Source organism: Nannospalax galili, unplaced genomic scaffold (assembly GCF_000622305.1).
Source record: "Nannospalax galili isolate Female #2095 unplaced genomic scaffold, S.galili_v1.0 scaffold678, whole genome shotgun sequence".
NCBI classification, from domain to species: domain Eukaryota; kingdom Metazoa; phylum Chordata; class Mammalia; order Rodentia; family Spalacidae; genus Nannospalax; species Nannospalax galili.
In genome coordinates, this window is record NW_008341807.1 from 680431 (window position 1) to 703659 (window position 23229).

Sequence of the window (23229 nt, forward strand, 5' to 3'; positions counted from 1 at the left end):
TAGAACTTGTAATGCTAATTATTCTTGCCTTTATTTCTCCTTCACATCTCCCATTCATGATTCAAGGACTTTCTTTTCCCCTTAGAGACAAGAGTTATGCAATTTGGGAGTCTTTTAGATAGACCCACTGAAGGGGTACTCCAATTGCCTCACCTTGCGTCCTCGTTCAGTATGGAAGAAGCCAGAGTGGTCTGTGTCCCTATTCCCTATTGGCAACTTGGGTAACCCCTTCAGAGGATGGCGTGATAAGAATAGGAGGTAGGAATTGGCTAGGCAGTTAGGGTAAAAAGACCCGAAAGAAATGTAGCCAGTTTCTTGGCTAAAAGTTAAAATGTCCTTGGGCCTGTTAGCAACATACTCTGTGTCAAGGCCAAAAATGTCCAAAGTATTTGGGACCTTGTATCTAATCCTTAAAAGATTTTAGGGTTACCTCTTCAGAAGGGGGAATGTTGGAGGGGAGGGAGTGGGCATGGATTTGATCAAAACACCTTATATGTATGTATGAAATTCTCAAAGTTTTTGTAAAAATTATAAACAAAAAAAGATGATTAAGCAGTGGTCCAGTAGAGAGAAGCTGCCGTGAATTACTCTGCAGAAGAAGTTTATTAGGAGAGTTATTAGCATCAGGCCACAGCAGCCATGACAGGACCCTGGCTGGAGTGTGATCTTCCAGCTCCAAAACACAAGGGAAGTTTCTTGCTCTTATAGGTTATTGTTGGGTTTTTAACAAATCATTTATACATGTAACATTAAAAGGTAGGGAGGGGAAAATTATGTAGAAGAAACATTTGTTTTTCTTACTGAAATTAAGACTATAAATCAGAAGTACATTCTGCTAAGACACAATTTATACTATAATAATCACTAAGGAAATAAAAGTTGAAAAATCATTGAAAAAATCCTAACTCAGCAATGCAGCTAGACACTTGATATTTCTTTCTCCTTGTGACTACGTGGTTGACTGGTCCTGTGGCTCACGGACGCTGTCTGGCATCATGGGGAAGACTGAACCACCTGTTACTGAGGAGATCAGAATTTAAAATTTGAGGTTTAGTTTCCACTGAACACATATTTCTTTTAGTTCATTATAAAACAGAAAAAAAAATCACATGTGGAACTGTAAGTCTGTGAAAGGACAGAAAAATACCATGTCATCGGTAATCATTAAGTACTACACTGGCTAAACTAATGAGACTAATATAGCCTTTCTAACAATTTTGCAGAGAAAAAAATTGGCCTAACTTCTTGTTTGCAAAGGAGTTTCATATGCTGTCATGAAAACCTCTATTTCATCAGGACAAAGAACAATTATGAGGGATTTGTCCTGATCAAATGTAGCAAGTAAAATAACTCCAGTGCTAGTGTGCAGTATCTGTTAGAAAATCCTTATTTTACTCAGGGCTCAATTTTTCTTTCTCTTCCTCATAGTCCTCAAATAAATGGGAAGGGAAAAGAACAGGCTGAGGATAGCCTCACATAGCCCAGGAAAGGAAGTCAAAGCAAACTGGGAGGAGGGAGGTGGGAGGAGGGAGGAGCTGAGGCCCTTTGTCATCTGACAATCAGGATGGCTCCTGTGCATGTCAGACAGGTCTGTCTTAGACTTGGCTGCCATTTTCACCAATGAGAAGCGAGGATCTAAAATTGAAGGTAGAGTTGCAAAGACTGGGTGCTTTGGACTCAACCTGTTCTCCCAAGCTTTGGTTTCACTGTTTTAAACTGGGGGCAAAACAAAACCAAAACCAAAAACAAAACCAACCAACCAACCGAACAGAAACACGCTAAGGGCATCATTGTGAAGATCACAGCTTCAGTTGTTCATCATTTATCAGATGGAAGGTAAACAGGGTTAAGACTATCTGGAACATATTTCATACAACAAAGAGGAGAGGAGAGGGTCCCCCCTCCACGTTTCAGTCTAAACACGTGTGATGGTTAACCTTGATTGTCACCATGGCAACAAACCTTTGGCCATGCTTATGAAGGACTTTTCTAAATTAGGTTAATTGAAGTGGGAAGACGTACCCTAAATGTGGGCAGCACAGGATTGAAAAAAAAGAGAAAGCTAGCAGAGCACGGCATTGCTCGCTCTGCTTCCTGACTGTGACACAATGTGACCAGCTGCCTCACCCTCCACACTTCCCTGCCATGAAGGACTGTGTCCTCAAACTGTGAGCGAAACAAACCTTCCCTTCCTTAAGTTGCTTTTGTTAGTATTTGATTTCAGCAACAAGACGACTAATCTCTTCAATTACTGATGCCGTCATAGCTATTGTTTTATTTTTGCTGGGTGGTGGTCCTCCATCTCACAGGAGATGAGATCATCCTGTGATCAGGGATCCCATGTACCAGGCTATCAACCCTCTGTTTCTGCCCGAAGCTGTATGGCCACAGATGCTGTCTGCTTTTGTTAGTATTTGATTTCAGCAACAAGACGACTAATTTCTTCAATTACTGATGCTGTCATAGCTATTGTTTTATTTTTGCTGGGTGGTGGTCCTCCATCTCACAGGAGATGAGATCATCCTGTGATCAGGGATCCCATGTACCAGGCTATCAACCCTCTGTTTCTGCCCGAAGCTGTATGGCCACAGATGCTGTCTGCTTGTGCTTGTGCAGAGGCATAAAAAACAGAAGATGATCCACCAGTGGCTTACTACTACTAGAGTTTCACTAGGTGCCAAGAGGAACGGAATGCAATGCCATTGGAACTGGCAGAGTCCATGGCTCAGAGATGATTTGGGGATTTCTTTAGGTCTGAAAGGAGAGTCCGAGGAGGAAGGTGTGACAGCCTTCCTCTGCCTGCGCTTGTGTATATAACTCAACGCTGTAACAGTAGAGCCAGTCAGAGAGGAAACTTGTTAGAAATGGATGGAATATGCCAGCATGGAGCAAGCCTGGGTTTGGGACAACAGCAAGGTGGAAGAACTTTGGAACCACAGAAGGACCATTTCATCATAGACAATTGAGAAGTAACATGCAAATTACAGGTCTGTTTACACCTCGCTTTTCTACTTATTTAAAAACCCAGAGGGTGAGTTTGAATACAGTTTTTCATCTTTGTGTGTTATTCTTGGGAACTCCTAATAGATGGGAGAAGGTGAAGAACAGGGCAGAGTGGAATCTAGCATAAGACTATTGAAGTTACCTTCATGAAGTGCCTTAATGTGTCTAGAAGGTGCCATGTACACCATTATCATTGGCTAATACTCTCAAAAGTTTACCCTAACTTGCTTGGGTCTTTTTTTTTTTTTGGTCTTTTTGAGACAGGGTCTCCCTGCAGCCCCAGCTGTCCTGGAAGTCACTATGTAGACCAGGCTGGCCTTGACCTCACAGAGATCTGCCTGCCTCTGCCTCCTGATTGCTCGGATTAAAGGTGTGTGCCACCACACCCAGCATGAGTCTTATTTTTATTGCATTCTATTTCTAGCTGCTTTAACAACTTTTTGAATTTTAACAATCCATTGAACGAAATCTATTTAAACTCAAATTTGTCACATGGCCAATCTCAATCAAGCATAAAAACTAAGTGCTTGACAGATATACACTAGAGGAAAAGAGCCTCAGCTTAACACAGAGACAACTTGAATACCACAAACCCACATATTTTCCTATTCAGTGTTGGCAGAATGGCAACAGGCTGTCTTGGGGTAACTGCATTCTCCCCACCTAAAATTCCCTCCAATCTCCACTGGGAGCTACATCTTTTACTTTCTTATTGGAACTATTTAAAAAATGGCAAGGGTGGTGTGTAAATGAAGGCTCAGACTCTTCCATAATGCCTGTAAGTAGGAGGTTGCTTTAGTCCATATAAGAGGTTGCAAAAACAAAACCAAGAGAAATGCAAGTGGGGCTCAGCGAAGTTTGTATCACCTTGTTTATGTGGCGACAGTGATAACTTCCAGATGTCATATTTGAAGCCTGCTTTACCACTGGTTAAAACCTATATGCCAGCATACAGCTGTTCTGACCCGCTGGCTAACAAGAAAAGAAAATGGGACCTAGTGGGCAGATCCTGATTAGCTCATGTGGCAGATACAGCCTGTGCCCTTGGTGAAAGCTGAGCGCAGAGGAGGTAGAGAACACAGAGTGATCTGGGAAAGGGAGCCTGGTAGTGAGGACACGCTTATTTTGACTTGTTCACAAAATTTCTTTGCTCATCTGACTGGGTTCATTCGTTATGGTGAAGACTCCACCCTGAGAAATTTCTAATACCAGTTCCAACGAAGGGAACAGGATGGCTCCTTTGCCTTCAGACCTATGGCTTACCTTAAATAAACAACACACACACACACACACACATATATATGTATGTATGTATGTATGTATGTATGTATGGGAGTTTGTTGGGTCAGATGAAAACTACAGGTTACACACTGACCTATCTTGTCATTAGGGTCTAAGTGATGTGGTGCAGGGACTAAGAAAGACAGAAAATAGTGCGCGTAGACAGCCTAGAATAACTCTACTGTTTCAAACAGAGCTGAGAACTAAATCCACTCAACCAGTGCCAGGTCTGCCCTCTCTTCCCTAGTTATTGTCAATACTAATGAACAAACATTCTTTCACTGCAGGTGGGTTCTTTGAGGCAACTTGTATAGACAGGAATTTTCCTCTACTTCGAAGGGAAGGAAGTACAGATTCAGATGTTCAATTGATTGACCCAGTGCACATAAGGGGTACAGACAGCACCCAGAATTCCAGCTCTCTATGCAGGGCCCACAGAGAGATCACACGGCTTGGAAATTTAGATATATATGAGAAATCTTTCTTGAACTAGCCCAGATAACAAGGACGGCAGTCTTAATAAAAAGTTTCATTTGGGACTGGGGTACAGCTCAGTGATAAAGGACATGTTTACTCTACACAAGGACCTGGGAAATGAAAAGCTGACTTTGTTTTCTTTCAAAGGGAATCTGTGCTCACGTCTCTTGCCTATGGCTAACCCGGTCTGCTTCCTGTTCTAGTCCCCATCAGCATTCATTTGCTCATGGGAGGAGGGGTAACTGCTTGGAGTGGAGACTGCCTGGACCACATATCCAATGAGTCAGCTGGAGGGCACTGAGTTGAAACAAGATGCCATGGGTACTGTGATAAAGGCCTTTCTAGTCTCTGGTAGAGTCTCTTTTTATCTTGGTAGCTCTATTTCTGAGTAGGCAAATAAGCTTTGGTTCTGAGGGTTACATTTGGGGAAAGAGGTTGGTAGAGAACATGTTTCTCTCTCAAGATGTCTGAGCTCTAATTCCTGTCACCTGTGGATATGTTAGGTTGCATGGTAAAGGTGAAGTGACGAAGGAAACACAGCTGACCTTGAGATAGGATTTTTTCCAGACTGTCTGAGTGCGTGAGGAGCGAACCCAAGGAAGCCGGCAGCATGGGAAGGGTTTGGCCCAATGTCCCCGCCTCTGAAGACGGAAGAGGGGCCAAGTCAAGTCAGTGGCCAGAGCTGGAAGAGAGGAGGAAATAGGATTTCCCCTAGAGCTTTGGAAGGAAAGCACCTGGCTGGTGCTCTGATCTCAGCCAGTGATTGCATTGGACTTCTGACTTGTAGAATTTTAAGATAACATACCTTCTTTGAAGAATTAGGCTTGTGGTAGCTGTCATAGCAACAGAAAACTCACTTTCACCAGGAATAAAACTAATAATGATGATAGCTAAAATTTTTTGAGTGCACATCAAGTACTAGATACTGTAAATGGTGGAACCAGGATTTACAGGCAGCTGAGCAGCTGCAGAGAGTTAACACTACATTGATATTGAACTTAAAGTCTGGGGGCTGGAGAGATGGCTCAGCGGTTATGAACACTGGTTGTTTTTGCAGAGACCCGGGTTCGAATCCCAGCACCCACATGGCAGCTAACAACTGTCTGTAACTCCAGTTCCAGGGGATCTGACAGCCTCTTTGGACCTCTGTGGGTACTGCATGACACGGGTGCACTTACCTACGTGTAGGCAATACATGCATACACATAAAATAAAAATAATAAATAAAAATAAAAAATGAACTTAAAATCCTATTTTGTGTTTTGGACTGACCTTCTGGCTACTGCAGAGATTTACTTATGGAAGTGATTAACTAAATCCAGCCCTCAATTTTTGGCTCTTCTAATCTGTGAAACACCAGGCAATCTCAATCTAATCTGTGAGACACCAGGCAATCTCAATTTAGCTCAGGCTTAGCATTTATTCCCAAAGTAATATAATTTATCTCTGAGAATGGATACAAAAATAAAATGAGGTGGCACAAGTGTTTGATATACAGTAAAAGGCGATCAATAAATATTTCTTGGGAGATCTTTGGCCATTCTTCCCTCAAGAGAAGTACATGTTCCCCAATCACTCTGCAATACATTAAGATTCACCCCCTCCCCATAACTGTATCAATCATAATAAATTCTGTAGCTTTTATTGCTAAGCTAGGTATCAAGTCAGCCTCTGTGTGAACAGTTCTGAGAGTATCCAGAAAGTGGCCAGACATGAAAGTCAAGTAAAGTGAGGAAGAAAATTTTGATAAAAAGATTTAGTTCAGAAAGAGAAGACCAAGGGAGGAACCAGCTTAGGTTTTGGCACAAAAAGAATTTTCTTTGTAGTTTAAGAGACCAAAGTTAGGATCAATGGAATGGACAAAGTGGCAGATTTCAGGTCACGGTAAAGAAGACATGTGAGAGCTGTCCCAGACATTGTTCGCCTACCTGTGCAAGTAGGAATGCAGAGAACCGGGGAGTTATATGTGAAAGTGCTTCTGCAGACTTTGTGGCCCCACAAGTCTCCTCAACATGTTTTCTGACAAGCTCTCGGTTTTGACTCGCTCTAAATAGGACAGCTGCCATCACCAAATGAGACGTCCAGTAAGGCAGGGCTCTCATAGTCTCAGGCAGAACTTTGGCAAAGGCTCCAAGTCTCACAACATAAAGATGTGAAACCCTTAGTGCAATTTAGAGGTTGAGGATCAAAGGTGTCTGCGTGCCATACCTATAGTTTCTACCTTCCATCCAAAGGACACTCTCCAACATGTCACTCAAATTCCATATGAACAACCACAAAGAGAAAGGCCAAATTTTTGTGGCATAAACTGGCTTTGAGCCATGGGCCAATGCTCCGAGATGCTGCATGGGCCATCTGGTTAGAGCTGCTGTGTTTGCTGATACCATGCCAAACTGCTGTTTGGGCATTCTGTAACCATATATGCATTTAGTGGATAAAGTTTTTTCTTCCCTTTTATGGGTACAGTTTAAGTGCTCTTAATTGGGGAACTGTCTCTCCAGGCACAACCAAGTTTGGATATTTTAAAAAGCAGAACTGGGGGCTGGAGAGATGGCTCAGTGGTCAAGAGCATTGGCTGCTCTTGCAAAGGACCCAGGTTGGGTTTTCAGCACCCACATGGTGGCTAACAACTGTCTGTTAACTCCAGTTCCAGGGGATCCAATGCTCTCTTCTAATCTCTGTGGGCAATGCATGACTTAGGTGCACTTACAAATATGCAGGCAAAACACTCATACACATAAAATAAAAATAAAAAATAAAATATTTTAAAAACAGAACTGCTAAAGCCTGATGCTGCCTTGGATGTCGTCAGGACAGGACAAAGACACCCTTCATTCCTCTTAACGTAGCTCTTGAGAGGAAGTGAGTAGATGTCCACTCTCAGCTTCCAAGCAGCGACTCCAAGGCCAATCTGTGACCTCACCTGCCCTGTCACTTGAACTAATCCACTGGGAACGCACAAAGCCACCTAGCTGTTGCTTTCTTACATTCTGAAGGAGGTGGGATGCTGGACAGCATTCCAAGCTTGGGGGTGGGGGGGGGTGGGGAGCGGGGGCGGGGAAGCTGACTGCGGGATATTAGGGAATGGGCTGTATGCTATCTTTCTGAAGAATTCAGATCTACTGTGAAATACAGAGATAGTGCTTGTTAGGGAATTGTTGATCCTGCACATCTGCCATTTCCCTTAAGAATTCTTCCTACATCAAGAAATTTCTTTTAGTTGTATATTTTCAGGTCACACCTAGCATAAGTCTACCCCAGACACTACCTTACCGGGGAACAAATGCTTTTTCTTATACTGACCCTCCGACAGGCTTCTCTACTTTTCTCAGCAAAAAGAGATTTTTCTTTTAAGCTACATAAAACATCATTAATAGCAAAGAGCTAGAATCACCTTCAGCGCATTTGTTAACACTTCCTATAGAATTAGACAGTGAGAGCACAGCGGCTTTGTGGTTCAGGAAATAAAACAGTTATAAACACAGAGAAAATTGCCTGTATCTACCAAACATACTTAAGGCACTGGGGCCCGTGGTTGCTGTCTTTACCTTGATGAGCTTGGATGCTGTATTCCAACAGTGCAGAAAGGAGCGTGAGGTAGAATAATTATGTGATGACACAGGCACTATCATTATTAGCTAATCACAACCCTAGGGCATTAACAAAATACAGAATGCCTCTTCTCCCAGGGGCCCAATTATTCTCCAATAATTATTCCTCTCATTTTAATTTATTCCTGAAAAGATTGTTGGGGGGGGCATGCATGATAGGTAGGAGGCTGTGTTAGACAATGGTATAAAAGGCTCTGTACTTGTGTGATCTCACACTCTCTGGTGGGATAATGTGCTTTACCTCCCACACTGCAGCTACTTTCTTCACTGTCCATTCCCAGTTCACTAAGAAAGGGTAAATGATGTGGCTCAGTGCAGCACTGGGGCAGACTGGCTCTCTTGAAGATTGGCGAGAGGAATTTTGAGTCTCAAGGACTAGAGTCTGACGTGATTATTTTTGGAACTCTTTGTTTCACAGCAGTAAACGTTCTAGAAGGTGAGAAAACAGACTAATATCAAACTTTTAATGTCAAAAGTGGTCTTACTGTTTCTTCACATTAACTTTCATTTCCAAATGCTTTCTGGAACCCTCTGTTGTTTACGTTTCTAAGAAAGAAATGTATTATACTGTCTCTAAACCAGGTATTACTTTTGTTGTATTCTCCAGGCTGGTGGAGACACACTTAAGGAAGAAAATGTCATTTGGAGCCATAAGTCGGAAAGAGTCAATGTATGTAATTTCTCCATACATAGATCTAATAATAGCGTAGAGGAAAGAGAACATCAGCCCTATTTCCACTTCTGTGATATTTTGCTTAAGATTTACCAAAATAAAAGTACTGGGCCAGATGTGCCTTTAATTCCAGCCCTCAGGAGGTGGATCTCTGGATGGCCTCGTTTACATAGCATTCCAGGCCAGTCAGGACTATACAGTGAGTACCTGTCTCAAAAAATAGTACATTCCCTCTCCTTAGCCACCCCAGACATGTGTTTTTACAGACGGTCATGGACACAGATTGAAAATGATGTTGATGAAGGGTGAAAAGACGGAAGTGTAAAGATCCAGAAAGACAATTCCTGTCTCTCCGAAGATCTTGCTATCAAGTATTTCACGGTGCAGTGGGGATGACTGTCATAGCCCGTTACTAATAACCTCCTCCTTCACACAGATCTTCTTCAGGGTGGAGAGAGAGTGAGTTTTTCTATGTGTGTATTTCAATGAGGAAAGTGAAATAATTCTTCTCAAAATCAGAGAAAATTAAATGATTTTCTCCAATGATTTTTGTCAAGATGTCTACAAGACATCACTAGAAAGTCACATACTACTTCCTCTATTGCACTCTTTACTATTTCTTCAAACTCCATGCTGGATATGACTGTTTCTTGTTTCTAGACCAAGATACTTAGATTCTCAAGCTATGTGTGAAGGAAGTACTTTTCTGTTTCAACTTCTGGTATATCTCTAATCCTGCAGAAATTTTCCTCAGGTCTCAAAGGCTCCTTTTAATGATTAATGAGATTTATTTAGGCAAGGCTACATTTAGTCTTCATCACCAGACTTACTATGGTAATTGTTGGTCCAGTTTTACATCTTAGATGAGCTATTTTTCCAGTACTAGGAATTCTACAAGGGATCTTATATAAGTGCTTTACTATGAAGCAATGTCCTCAGCTCTGTCTTCTATGTCAAGACAGGGGGGTCTCATTAAGTAACTAGGGTGGTCTTGAACTTGTGACCCTCCTGCCTCAGCTTCTCAGGCTGCTGAGACTTACTGGCCTATACCAACAGGCTTGGCTCCGGATGTATTTTCCTTTCCTAGTCTTGTCACACTTTGGAAAGCACACCAGCAGGAGAAGAGGGGATTGAGTCCGAGCACAGCTCTTAAAAATAGACCTTGGAAGTGGCTGTGAAATTGGGACAGACATTTGCAGATCTTGACAAATCAAGGCGGCATCTACAATTGGCTTGGCTGGGGTTGCTGTACTGAAGCAGATCCTACTGTGAGCCCGAATTTTGCGGCCAGCCTAACAGCTTGCCCCTATGGGTTTCCAAAGATACGTCCTATTCAGTTGGGTGGACAGCAGTGGACAGAGTGGCCAGGTGTGATGTCTGATCTTTGGAAGGACATCTTGTTGTCTGGATATAAAGCTTTACCTCAGTTCTCTCTTTTAAGGCTATAGTTTATTTATTCAGCATTTTGTTCAATTTATGCTTTCCAGCTTGTGAGCTAAGTGCCTGAGAGAGATAAGACGCGAGGGCCAGGGAATGTGACCAGAGGTTCCTCTGTGAGGTCAGCATGTGAACTGACTCCTCCAGGCAGTTTTGTGAGGATCACGTCCCTCCAACCTGCCTTTCTATTTGAATCCTCCAATTTTCATTTCACATTGACTTCTTCTATTTTGGATTCTTCAGTCTAGAAAAATGTTTACATTTTGTCCATATTTAAAAAACCCTTTCCCCTCAGCAATGGTGCAATTTCTATAAACTTTGTCTAATATGACAAAATATATTGTATGAAATTCACAGAAATTCAACTTACAAATGGAAAGCACTGATTTTTATTGTTTTAAATTATGAGTATTTGTGTGTCCATGTGTGGGTATGTGCATATGTGGGTAGGTGCCTGCGGAGGCCAGAAGCATTGGATCCTCTTGGAGCTGCAGTTACAGGTGGCTGTGACCCATCTGACATGGGTTCTGGAAACTGAACTTGGACCCTCTTTAAGAGCAGTACACCCAGCACTCGGGAGGCAGAGGCAGGCAGATCTCTGTCAGATCAAGGTCAGCCTGGTCTACATGGTGAGTTCCAGGCCTGCTGACTACAGGGAGACCCTGTCTCAAAAAGACAAAAACAAACAAACAGAAAATTCTAGGGAGTTGTGAGTGGAATCATGGTTTGCTTCTTCCTGTCTACAGCAAAACATATTTAGGCAAGTAATACATGCTTTCCATCCGTGCTAGCAGTGGACATGGTTGTACTTCACATAGATAATTTATTAGAACTAAAAATCTCATTGAGTGATTATGATGGACAGAAACATCACAAGAGGACTGGGTGTGAATTTGCTTCACAATATAGAAGACTGTATAGAGTGATAATTAAAAATGAATCAGTAACACTTATCAAAGTATTGACTCCAGGGCCACTGGAAACAAAACACAAACATAAAGAACTAGAGCCAATGTCTGTAGCTATTTTAAAAACCCATCCAAAGCAACAATGCACTGAGTGACAGTCCTAAGGAGTCATCTGAAGGACTGTCCTGCTACCTGCAGGATGACAGGATCACACAAGTGGAGTGTGGTGCATGCACAGAATCTACTTACAGAAATTCGAGTGTGGACTGCTTCAGCTGTTTTATTAAACTTTAGTGTAGGCTTATTAAGAGACTCTAGCCTGCATCTAGAGGTTGTCTTAGAGGTCAGGGCATCTCATTAAACCACTGACTACCCAGTCCCCAGGCCAAGGTACTCTACAGGCAGGAGTGCAGGACCATCTGGCATAAGAAGATACTAACACCTTAGGGAACTGGCCATGGGCTCGACTATTTTAGACCCCTCATTCACCATTTTCTTGGCAAGTGTAATTTAAAGGTAGTTCCATGTAAAAAAATCCTTCGGTTGACAAATATTTGTATGCTTTACCTTCATTAACAGTGGATGATCCCGTGGAAGAGATTACCTTTCACTAGAAGGACATATTATTTCCAACTATTTGTTTTCCAAAATCATGCGTTTCGAAATGTTAACATTTCAAACAACTGAACAAACAAGCAGCCTTGGTTTTCATGCAATGCTTCTGCTGAGAAGCTTCCAGACGGGAGCGGTTGTCTTCCTACGGCAGAACAAAACCTTTGCACTTCTGGCTTTGTTTCCTGTCAAATCTACAAATAAGGACAAATGCCATCCAGAGCTCTCAGTCACACTGAATGGACAGAAACACGCAGCTTAAAGAGGAGAAAGAAAGTAAACAGTTTCTCTCCTATTTTTGTCCAATTCACAAACTTTAACATAAGGTATAAAAAGTGCTATTTATGTAATTTGTTAAGAGTGTAGAATTATAGTTTATACTTAAAGGTTACTCAAGTTATTTTATTATGGGGGAAATCTAATATACGCTATTTGTAGCCTACACAATATATGGGAAAAAACCCTCTCAGCTTTGTCTAATCTCTAAGTGCCTATAAGAATTCTAGGCTCATAGTAGATGCTTAATAAATACTTGCTGAATCGATGCCTACTACATCAGACTATAATTACTACAGTGAGATTTTATTTAAGGAACATCTGTTTTTCATATATATATATTTTAATTTTATTTACTTAATTTTTTATTTGTATGAGTGTTTTGCCTGCATGTATATAAGTGCACCTGTGTCATGCAATGCCCAAAGAGGCCAGAAGAGGGCATCAGACTCTCTAGAACTGGAGTTACAGACGATTGTTAGCCACCATGTAGGTGCTGGGAATTGAACCTAGGTCCTCTGCAAGAGCAGCCAGTGTTCTCAATTGCTGAGTCTTCTCTCCAGCCCCCTTAAGGAACATCTTATATAATGCCTGACTCTGTTAATACTGAGTTTCATAAATGTCAGGACCAAGAGCAGATGTAGAAACTTTGAGAAAAGCAGTTCAAAAATGTTGCAACTTATAAGCAATGAGCCAATGCTACTTAGAGGAAATGAGCTGAGAAGAGAATGTGGTTCTCTTTCTGCAGCATAAAGGTGCAAGGACATCTGACTGATTCAGCCCCACATACCATTTCACTAGCTGGTTTGACTCTGTTTGACTAATACACATGCAAGAGTAGTTAAGGAATGGGGAGACCTGACTGCTTTGAGATTTATATCCTTTCCATGAAAATAAGCAGTGACAAAAGATGAGCACTGGGGAAGAAGGGGGACTGGGAGACTCAGGTAGTCTTCATGAGTGAGGGTCCTGAATTAATAAAAAGCCCTGTATTTTATAAGTCCATTATAAGTAAAAGTATTTTGAGAAGCTAAATGGATCTCGCTTTATCTAACCAGTGTAGGCATTCCAGAATGCTATGTGGAATTAGCTATGTACATGCAATTATGGGGTGCTTGCTAAGGCTTTATTGATGGAGAAGGCATTTAAGCATTAGGTTACATGAAAGAATTTTTATTCATAACTACAAAGCATTTCACTGCAGTTTAATTTACAGAAGTAGTACTATGTGTTTTAAAACTGCTGATTTTGGGGCTGGAGAGATGGCTCAGTGGTTAAGAATACTGGTTGTTCTTGCAGAAGATCCGGATTCAAATCCCAGCACCCACATGGTAGCTAACAAGTGTCCATAACTCCAGTTCCAGGGATCTGACAGCCTCTTCTGTCCTCCACGGGCATTGCATGACACAGGTGCACTTACCTACATGCAGGCAATATACGCATACACATAAAATAAAAATAATAAATAGATACTAAAAAAAAACCCTGCCGATTTTATACCTACATGTAATCTCAAGACAAAATACTGCTGTAAGAAGGAGATGAGCGAGCTTTGTAGGAAGAGTCGGGGAGAGGAGGGTTTCTAGGAAGACAAGAAGAAAGTTGGAAAGGCCATCCAGGTGTTTGGAGAATGGCTTGAACTGGTAGGAGTGCTGGCTGTCCAGGAGCAGTGCCTTCTGGCATGAAAGGATGGAGCAGGACTGGGTAGAACCTGGAATACCATGTTCAGGAGTTTAATTTAGCTTAGACCACAGCAAGCCAAACTCTAAGTGTCTAAGAAGAGTCATTTTGTTTGGCCACCTGTGTGCAAAAACGATCAGAAGGTGGAAGCTGCACTGGAGGCTCTTCCAGTAGCACAGAGGAAGTGAAAACATGGGCCTCCTCCAGGCTAGCATCAGCTTTGACGAAGAATTTTCCTAGGTGAACCAATCCGGTTGAAGACTGATGAGATATACCACTGCCACAACTAGCCAGGAGATTCAGCCACTGCATCCAGTTCTTCTGAACAGAGCAGAAGGCAGCAGGAAGAACAGGGCATTGGGAGACGTTCAGTCTTGGCTTTCCTGACGTTGAGGCGCCACTGCAGCAGCCTTAAGCAGATGGCTTCTCTCACTGCCTTTTCTTTCTGTCCGTCTCTCTGGGCCTTAGCGTACCCTATATGTGGCTGCTTGGGAGCAATATAGGGTCCAACACATTGTTATACACTGGACTGCACAAACTGGAAGGCTCACAGGTGTGAATTACTTCCTCCCACGAGTGCAGACTCTCTTGTGACACAGATACTGACACATTTAAGGAGACAAAGCCTCCTGCAATCTGAAAAGGTAGGATAACTTCAGGGGACAATTCTATCTTGTTACACATGCAGATTCCTGGGTGAAAGATTTGTAACAGAGTCAGTATCCACTCATCAGTAATTCCTATGTGAGGAGGGCAGGAAAGGTCTGAATCACATCTTCTACTGCCCCTAAGCTCAGGTTCTCCAGCAGGGGGCATTAGTATTTCCCTAGAACCCTGAGACTACGGCAGTGTTCAGGGAGAGTGAAGATGGGAAGGATGGCCTAGAATCCGACCTGAAAACTCCTTGATGAGCCAATAGTGGGAATGCGATAAGGACCCCTGGCATTTTAAAATGCTTTATACTACTGAAAGAAATTATTATTTTGAAGTATGCACTTGACTGAGTCTCCACTTCCAGAAACATTTGGAGAATTTTAAAACATCTTTTTCTCCAAAGAAGAAAACAGAAGGAGGTCAGAGAAATAATGGGAGTACATGATCGCATTTTACATTTTAGACAGAAAATGCCAAAGGGAGGTTCACATGTGGTAAAAGTAATTCTGTTTTTCAAACTCTTAAAATTACCAGACAAAAACAACACATCTGCAAACAGTGTGGGAGACAAATATTTTCTTTCTTTAATATCTGGCTGCGTGCCTTATATACATTCTTACCTCTTAGAAACACAGACACAGCGCTCAAACATAGGTTCAAAACTCGGTAATAAGAAATGACCCAAGAATTAATTAACTAAATGGAAGACTGAAGTAAGCAAAGGAAAAATTATCATATCAGAATAAAAGACAAGAAATATGATTAAATTAGGCTTCAAAAGACCCACAAGGAACTCATAAAAGGAATAATATGCACTTACCTGGTTTTTATTCTTTCATGATTTAATTTCTAATTTTATTCACTACCATCTGATAATTGCATGAAGCACTTATTCTAACCATGGGCAATTTAAACTATTTTAATTTTTATTTCAAGGCCATGAGACAAAGAAACCTATTTACTGCCTACGGTGGTGACTTTTTAAAACAAACATTAAAGCTTAATCTTTCATGTTTTAAAGCCAAGACTGTTGAAAATCATTTATAATAATGCTGTGGGGAGGCTTTTTGTGGGTATGCAAAATTGAAAAGATAAATTTACAATTATGAGAAAAATTAATAGTTTGGGGGTTAAATTTTCCTTTTCCTTTCTGGATGAATTTGTCTGAAGCTTAAGGGACAAAACACAGAGCAAACTCAAGGCCTGTATCGGAGAGGAAGAGGCTTCATTCATTTCAGTGACTGCTCACTGTATAGATAACAGAGCCCAGTCTATCATTATTTAAAAGATAAATAGTCTGTGAATGGCTTCCAACACTTTATTTCACAGAGCGCCCTGATGAAGTAGGGAATCAGGAATTCTAACCACATTTTTTGCAGCTTTGAGAAATTCCCTGATGGAAATTAGACAAATATATTTACTTTTACTTAAACTCTAGGTCTTTTGAAAAGATTCACAGGAAAAACAACTGATACGTAGATTTAAATAGTTTCTGTTGCTACACTTCAAGATTCTAATGAAATACTTTTTTAGGGATTATGCAAGACATTCTTCAATAGAGAAAATCACTTCCAGGGACACCCTAGGTAGCACCATCTACCAAAGGTCAGTCCGCTTCTTTAGGAGGGTGGGGAAAGACACTTTGCTAGTGGTACATGTTGACTAACGCAGGAGGAGGGCAAATACATCTTTAAACATATTTTCTCTTTAACGGTGGTCTCAGAAGAAAATGGAATGGTCACATATGTTTAAAATCCCCTTCTGACAAACACGCCATCTTCTTAGGCCAAACATCCCACATTTAAGAAGGTTAAAATAAGTTCATGATCCTCACTATATTGGATGGAATGGTATTATGGTTTGAACTGAAACATCACTCAAAGGCTCCTATACTGAAAGCTTGACTCCTGGCTGACAGCAAAATTTTGTAAGATTGTAGAAACTTCAGGAGGTGGGGCTTATCTGGAGGCAGTAGGCTACTGGGGGCATGTTTCTGGAAACTATATCTTGCCCTGGCCCCTTTCTGTATTCTGTTCCTGTTTGCCACTGGGCAGATAGTCTCCTCTGTTGCACATCCCAATTAACATGACATTCTGCCTTCCATGGGCCCAGAAATGGAGGAAATGACTGTGGACCAAACCCTCAGCATCTATACATAAAATTAATCTTCTTTTCCTTATGTTGTTATGTCAGGCACTCAGTCACAGTGATGGGAAAGCTGGCTAAGAAAAATCACTATGGATCACTGACATGGGCCTCATCTCCATGTCTTGCCTTCCCTCTCCTCCCTCTCTGCACTTAGCACCATGACTTCTTTGCGAGTTTACCATCACTGCAAGCTCCCTCCTGCCTTACTGCTTCTGTTCTTTTCTGAAGACACGGCTTCCTTCTTATAGAGGGCTCATGTCTTTTACTTCCTTCTCTCTCTCTCTCTCTCTCTCTCTCTCTCTCTCTCTCTCTCTCTCATTCTGTTCAAATCATCTTAACATTATATATTATACATGTATTTGTTTATTTTCTGAGGTCTCCTGCAAGACCTAAAGACTCAGAAATGGTATGTCTTTCTGGTTCACTGCCACATTCCCACACAAGGACAATATATAACACTGTAACATACCTTACAGATATTATTTATTGAATTATCATATTTTCATACTTAATGTACTTTAAGAAAATCACTGTTACTTATACAAGGGAGAAACTAAGTATGTTAAAGACAAGCCTTGTTTCTTCAAAGGAGTCTGTGATGATTAATATTGTTAACGTGATGGGATCTTCGAGACAAACCTCTGGCTCTGCCTGAGAGGGCATTTTTGGAGGTTTAACTGAAGAGAGAAAACCTACCCTGAGTATGGGTGGCGTCATGCTATGGACTGGGGACTGAATGCAAAGGAGAAAGTGAGCTGAGCACCAGCTTCTGTCCTTTGGATCATGAATGTGATGTGACCGGCTGCCACAAGCTCTCACAGCCACGACTTCCCAACCACGATGGACTTGAACTGTGTGCAACAATAAACCTCTCCTCGTTTTGTCAGTTCTTTTGTTATAGCAACAAGAACAGTAACATACAGGGCCATTCGAGGATTTATTCTGATCAAATTAAAGCTATAACTTAATTTCTTGAAAGAACTGACAAAACTTGATTTTTCAGGAATACTATTACTGCATAAAATGAAGCCCCATGGGGTATTTTTGGAATACTTGAAAGAATGAAGGCACTAGACATACTTGTTGTTGCTGGGAGATTTCCGCACATTAGGGATAAATCCACCAGATTCTCCTAAGTATCACTTGGGTTTCTTTCCTCAAAACTAAACTGGCATAATATTTTACGAAAGTCCAAGGGCTACTTCTCCCTTCAGTACCACAGGCTGGAGGGGCAGGCCTTGCTGTGCTTTGAAGTCAGAATCCTTGAGAAAGCTGCTCTCTAGCATGCTGTGACTTTCATTTTCTATTTTTTGATTTCCTATTTTTTTTCTGTAAGAAAACCTTGCAGAATCACAATAAAGGTAGTCATCTGGGCCTGGCCAGTGGAGGGTCATGGGGTTTTCAATGTTAGAAGCAAGTCTGGAGATCACACAGACTTGCTCATAGGTAACAGAATGAGGAGAGATGAGATTGTCTACTCAGGGTCAGAAAACTGAGAGAAGCAAGCCAGTGAAACATTGCGTCTTATTTTTTAAAATCAAGAAAACAAATCATGGTATCTAAGCAACCATGGTATATCTGCCTTGTATGAAAAAAAAATGGCACTAGTTTTTGAATAAGGCAATAAAATTTTGAAGGAAACGACTGAATTACCCAGGCCAGAATGTGACCATAGATGAATCCTTACTAGGCCATGGGCTTTAAACTCAAAGGTGACAGATGGAGCTGGTGTGAAATACAACACTAGAAAGATTAGAGGTTTGAGAACCAACAGAAAACTCTTAATTTGCTTCTGTGAAAAGAAGACAGGACATTAAAAGCAGCTCTAAGAGTCCAAAGGGCCCGGTAGTAATGCCTGAATGAGTAGTGAAGAAATGAAAGAAAAGATTAAAAAAAATGTAGATTTTCTCACTGAAGACTTTTCTCATTTTTATCTTTGAAAATTAAAACATACACACTCAAATTTTGCTCAAGAAAAAGTAAGAGATATATGGGGCTAGAGAGATGGCTCAGTGGTTACGAGCAGTAGCTGTTCCTCCAGTGGGCAGGCTCGGTTCCCAGTATCCACATGGTGGTTAATAACCATCTGTAACTCCAGTTCCAGGGGATCCCTCTTCTAGCCTCTGCAGGCACTGCACAACACAGGTGCTCTTATATACACATAGACAAAACACTCAGACACATAAAATAAAAGTAAATTTCTTTTAAAAGAAAAAAATAAATAAATGAGAGGCCCAGAGCAAATTTCCTGGCTCTGTTTTGGATCTGTGCAGCCTCACCCTTTGTCTCTGGGTGTGTGAGGATTTGCGCGTACGTCGCTCCTGCATCACGTGCAGGGGAAAGGAAGGCTTTCCACTCACCGGGACTTGTGAGGGCTCCCAGGGCACTGCTTGTGGTGGACAGAGGGTTTGCGTTGGTGCTGGTGGCTGAGGTCTGGGCAGCAGCTGCAGCAGCAGCCAGTGTTGCCAGATTCTGTAATTGTAAAGCATTCATGCCTGTGGAGGGAAAAGAAAAGTGATGTTAGCTACAGGCTCAACTTTCTGAGTTTCCAGTTGTGAATAGGCTCACAAAAACATCATTATCCCACCCCTGTGCTTGTTTTGGTAATACCATGCTCATGAGAGCTGTGTGTGATTATCCCACCTGAGAAGGGACTGGGCTCTGTATGTCGCAGAGGACACCTTTGAATCTTTATGATATCACCTTCTCCTAGTGATAAGGTACTAAGACAAGGTACCTGCATTCTACATAGCACTTCTGAGCAGAGTCAGCTCAGGGGGGACAGGCAGTCTTAACTCAGGACCAACCCTTTACTGTCTCTTCTCAGTGCTGTAGAGGGAACTGAGAAGCTAAGAGATCACTTTATACTGACTGACATAGTAGGGCTGTGTGGACTGGCAACTTCTACCTATGATTCAGCTGTCTGGAAATAATGACCTGGGCAGAGGTGGCTGGAGGAGTTTGGGGGTAAACTCTGTAGCCCGAAACTTGACAGGTACACAGATAAGATATTACAGAGGAAATTACAATTCATTGCTTAAACGCACTTGCTCTTAAGTTGAGTCGATACAGGTTCTAATCCTGGCTTTGTCATTTTTTCAGCTACATGAATCTGGGCAGATTCCTGTCTCTCTGTTTCCTGGTGAGTGGGTGGTCATACTAACTGCATCTGAACTCAGAGTTGTGCAGATAAATACGATGAATGTGAATTTCTCTACCATGATGTTAATACCCAACGAGTGTTAGTTATTACAGCTATCATTGCCACTGAACTCCAGATTTATCTTAATGTCTCCAGAGCAGGAACTCCATACGTGCGGAACACAAAGTGGCAGCGCCTTAGTAACTTTCTGTTATTTGTACTTGCTGCTGTGCCTGATGATAGGAGATCAATCCCCAGAACTCACATGGTGGAGGAGAGAACCAGCTCCCACGAGCTGTCCTCTGACTTCCACATGATTGTGGTGACATACACTCCCATGCAGATACACACAAATCAATCAATCAATCAATCAATCAATCAATCAATCATCAATTACTATTTAAACCTACAACCAATATCATTTAAAGCTAGAGTGAATTCTGATTAGTAAACATTAAGAAACAATACCCAATCAATCAATCAATCAATCATCAATTACTATTTAAACCTACAACCAACATCATTTAAAGCTAGAGTGAATTCTGATTAGTAAACATTAAGAAACAATACAAATAAAAATTTGAGGGATGTTGGGTCATGACTTGAGACTGGGGTGCAGCCCACTGTCTATGCTGTTGGAACTATCAAAACCCTTTTTCCTGCCCCGTCTATTTCTTAACCCATAGGTTCTCTGAATAGTTGAGGTATTTTTCTGTAATTCACTTTACAGTATGAGAAAGCAACAACATTTTTCTTCTTCTACTGAAGAATTTTATATAGAAAAAGATTGGAGTCAGTAATTGGCTTAATTTTACCTTCTCATTCCTCACATCCAGATATGAAATAAATGTTGAACAAATTCAATCTGCTTTAGAAGAGTGGCTTGGTAACTGCTTCCATTATGTGTCAGGGGAGACAGATTTTCTATCAACATTCCCTAGCAGGACCCCAGGTATTGGTGTGGAGCATTGGCCCCCAGCCTGGGGATACATAGGGGCCTAGCTGCTACGCTCTACGGACAGCACACTGCTCCCACATGCTCCTCCGCTTGGCCTCCTGATAAGAAAAAAGCTCCTGATGGCTTTGCTGTAAAATGAGTTCTCATTATGTTCAAAATGATGTTCTGCCTTCCTCCAGGAGACGCTGGACCTTTGGGCTGCCGTGAAAGCCCCACCTGCATACTTCTTTGTGGGAACGCACAGAAGCAGGATACAATATTTGTGAAATCTGGTGAACACACGCATATGGGAATAAAGCTCTCTCAGCCCCTCTGATGAGGGTTAACAGTGCCATATTTATTAGAACATGGGCATTAAGAAGCACGGGTCTCTCTTCTCAGTTTCACTTTGGCACAGTGGGAGCTGCCTGGCTTTAGCAAAGACCCATTTAGACTCAATAAAGGACTGTATTTCTCGAAAGCCACATGAACATACTTCATACATACAGGTGATAAGAACACCTGTAAAGAGTATGTTCTTGCAAAGAGGGAGGCACTTTTGTACAGGTCCATCTGTCCTCTCTTGTGACTAATGTTCCCTCTAATGTTTCAGTGGTACGAATGAGATGGCTGGGCATATAGGAAGAGCGTTTACCACTCAATTAAAATCTATACTGTGCAGCTGGAACCAATTAATCAGAGAGTCATTATTGTAGGCTCAGGCCACAGGGTCCTTCTCCAGTACATCTATGACTCTGCTTAAGTGGGAGCTACAGTAGTGGAGACAGAGTCAGAAGGCCCTCTATCCATGGTCTGGTTTAGCCACTCTATCCATGGTCTAGCTTAGCCACTCTATCCATGGCCTGGCTGAGCCACTCTATCAGTGGTCTACCTTACCCACTCTATCCGTGGTCTGGCTGAGCCACTCTACCCATGGTCTGGCTGAGCCACTCTATCTGTGGTCTGCCTTATCCATGCTATCCATGGTCTGGCTGAGCCACTCTATCCGTGGTCTGCCTTACCCACTCTATCCGTGGCCTGGCTGAGCCACTCAATGGGTTAGCAATGTCAGGTCCTTATCTAAGGACTTTCAGTACAGTTTTCTGAGCCCCTGGACATTGTTCTGCCATCCCTCACTGCCTTGCTCTGAAGACAACTCAGTTTGTATCTAACATATGCACACTCTGTGTTAGCTACACACACCCTTGTTTGTTTTGTGCCCCACTTTGACACTCTCTATATATATTTCATACCTGTATAGCTAAATACTAAGCTCTCTGAGGGCAAAGATTTTATCTTACTCATTTTTAAGTACACCACACACACACGCACACACACACACACATACACACACACACACGCACACACACACACACAGCTGAATATGAGGTAGGCCACGGACAGATTCATGTAAGATGAATGATTTGAGTAACAGCACAAAATTTTAATAAATTGTATAAAGAATACCGTCTCTACAGCCAAACATGTTTTAATTTTCCTCCACTGATAGTGCTTTAGTACTTACATCAACATGTGATAGTCACTGTTTTTCTTCAATCATTAACTAATTCACTTGTTAGATAGATATCCCTTACCTTACTCACTGATACTCATTAAAGGTCCTGGGGTCAAGCTAACAACAAGAAGGGTCCCCTCGCACTGCCCTGTCCCTGTGTGAATTCAGGGTGAGGGTGTGTGCTCCTTCATGTCCCCTTCACACACATCACCACCCAACACCCTCTTTAACTTTTCCTTCCTGATACCCTGAAAGGCTACGCAGAACGTTAAGCTTTGGGATACCATGATGCGGGATGGCTAGCACTGTCCAATAACTTGTCCAATATAAGGACAAGATCCTGGCCAAGGGAGCTGAGCTGAGTAGTAGCAGAGAAAGACCACCGTCAATCCTAGCACCTGGGGGATGTGGGGAAGAAGGAAGAGGGGCATAGGTGGCTCTGTACGTGCTCATCAGTCCATTCCCCCATCCACCCAACTAGTACTGACTATGTAGCCATGGCAGGCCAGACCCTGTGCATGACACTGAGAACAAATAACAGGACAGCCTGGACTCAAGGAGGTTGCCAGGTGCTGGGTTAGGGAGAAGCCAGTGACTGGGAGAAGTCCTAGTTCACCAGTTTCTGAAAACAAGCCCACACTCAGAACAAAATTCTCAGCAAAGCCTTTGATTTGTGATTTGATGGAGATGAGCGAGAAGCATACAGGAAAGCCCTGGTCAGCTGAGAAGCAGAGGATTACTGCCTGCCCTGTCATGATCCTTATGTGCTAGTCCAGCAGACGTTCTCGGTATCCCTACCCTAGTCTAAAAAATAAGTGCTCAGCATCATGGGACTGGGGTGGGCAGGGCAGCCTACCTGCTGACTTCCTAGGAC

General features: G+C 42.1%; 1 protein-coding gene across 1 annotated transcript in view; it reads right to left on the reverse strand.

Moving 5' to 3' along the window:
• Window positions 1–23229, reverse strand: part of Celf2 (CUGBP Elav-like family member 2) — a 927752-nt gene that overhangs the window by 21794 nt on the left and 882729 nt on the right. Inside the window, exon 10 of the mRNA XM_008837317.3 lies at window positions 19121–19255. Within this exon, the coding sequence (XP_008835539.2) occupies window positions 19121–19255 (135 nt within the window). The remainder of the gene's footprint in view (window positions 1–19120; window positions 19256–23229) is intronic.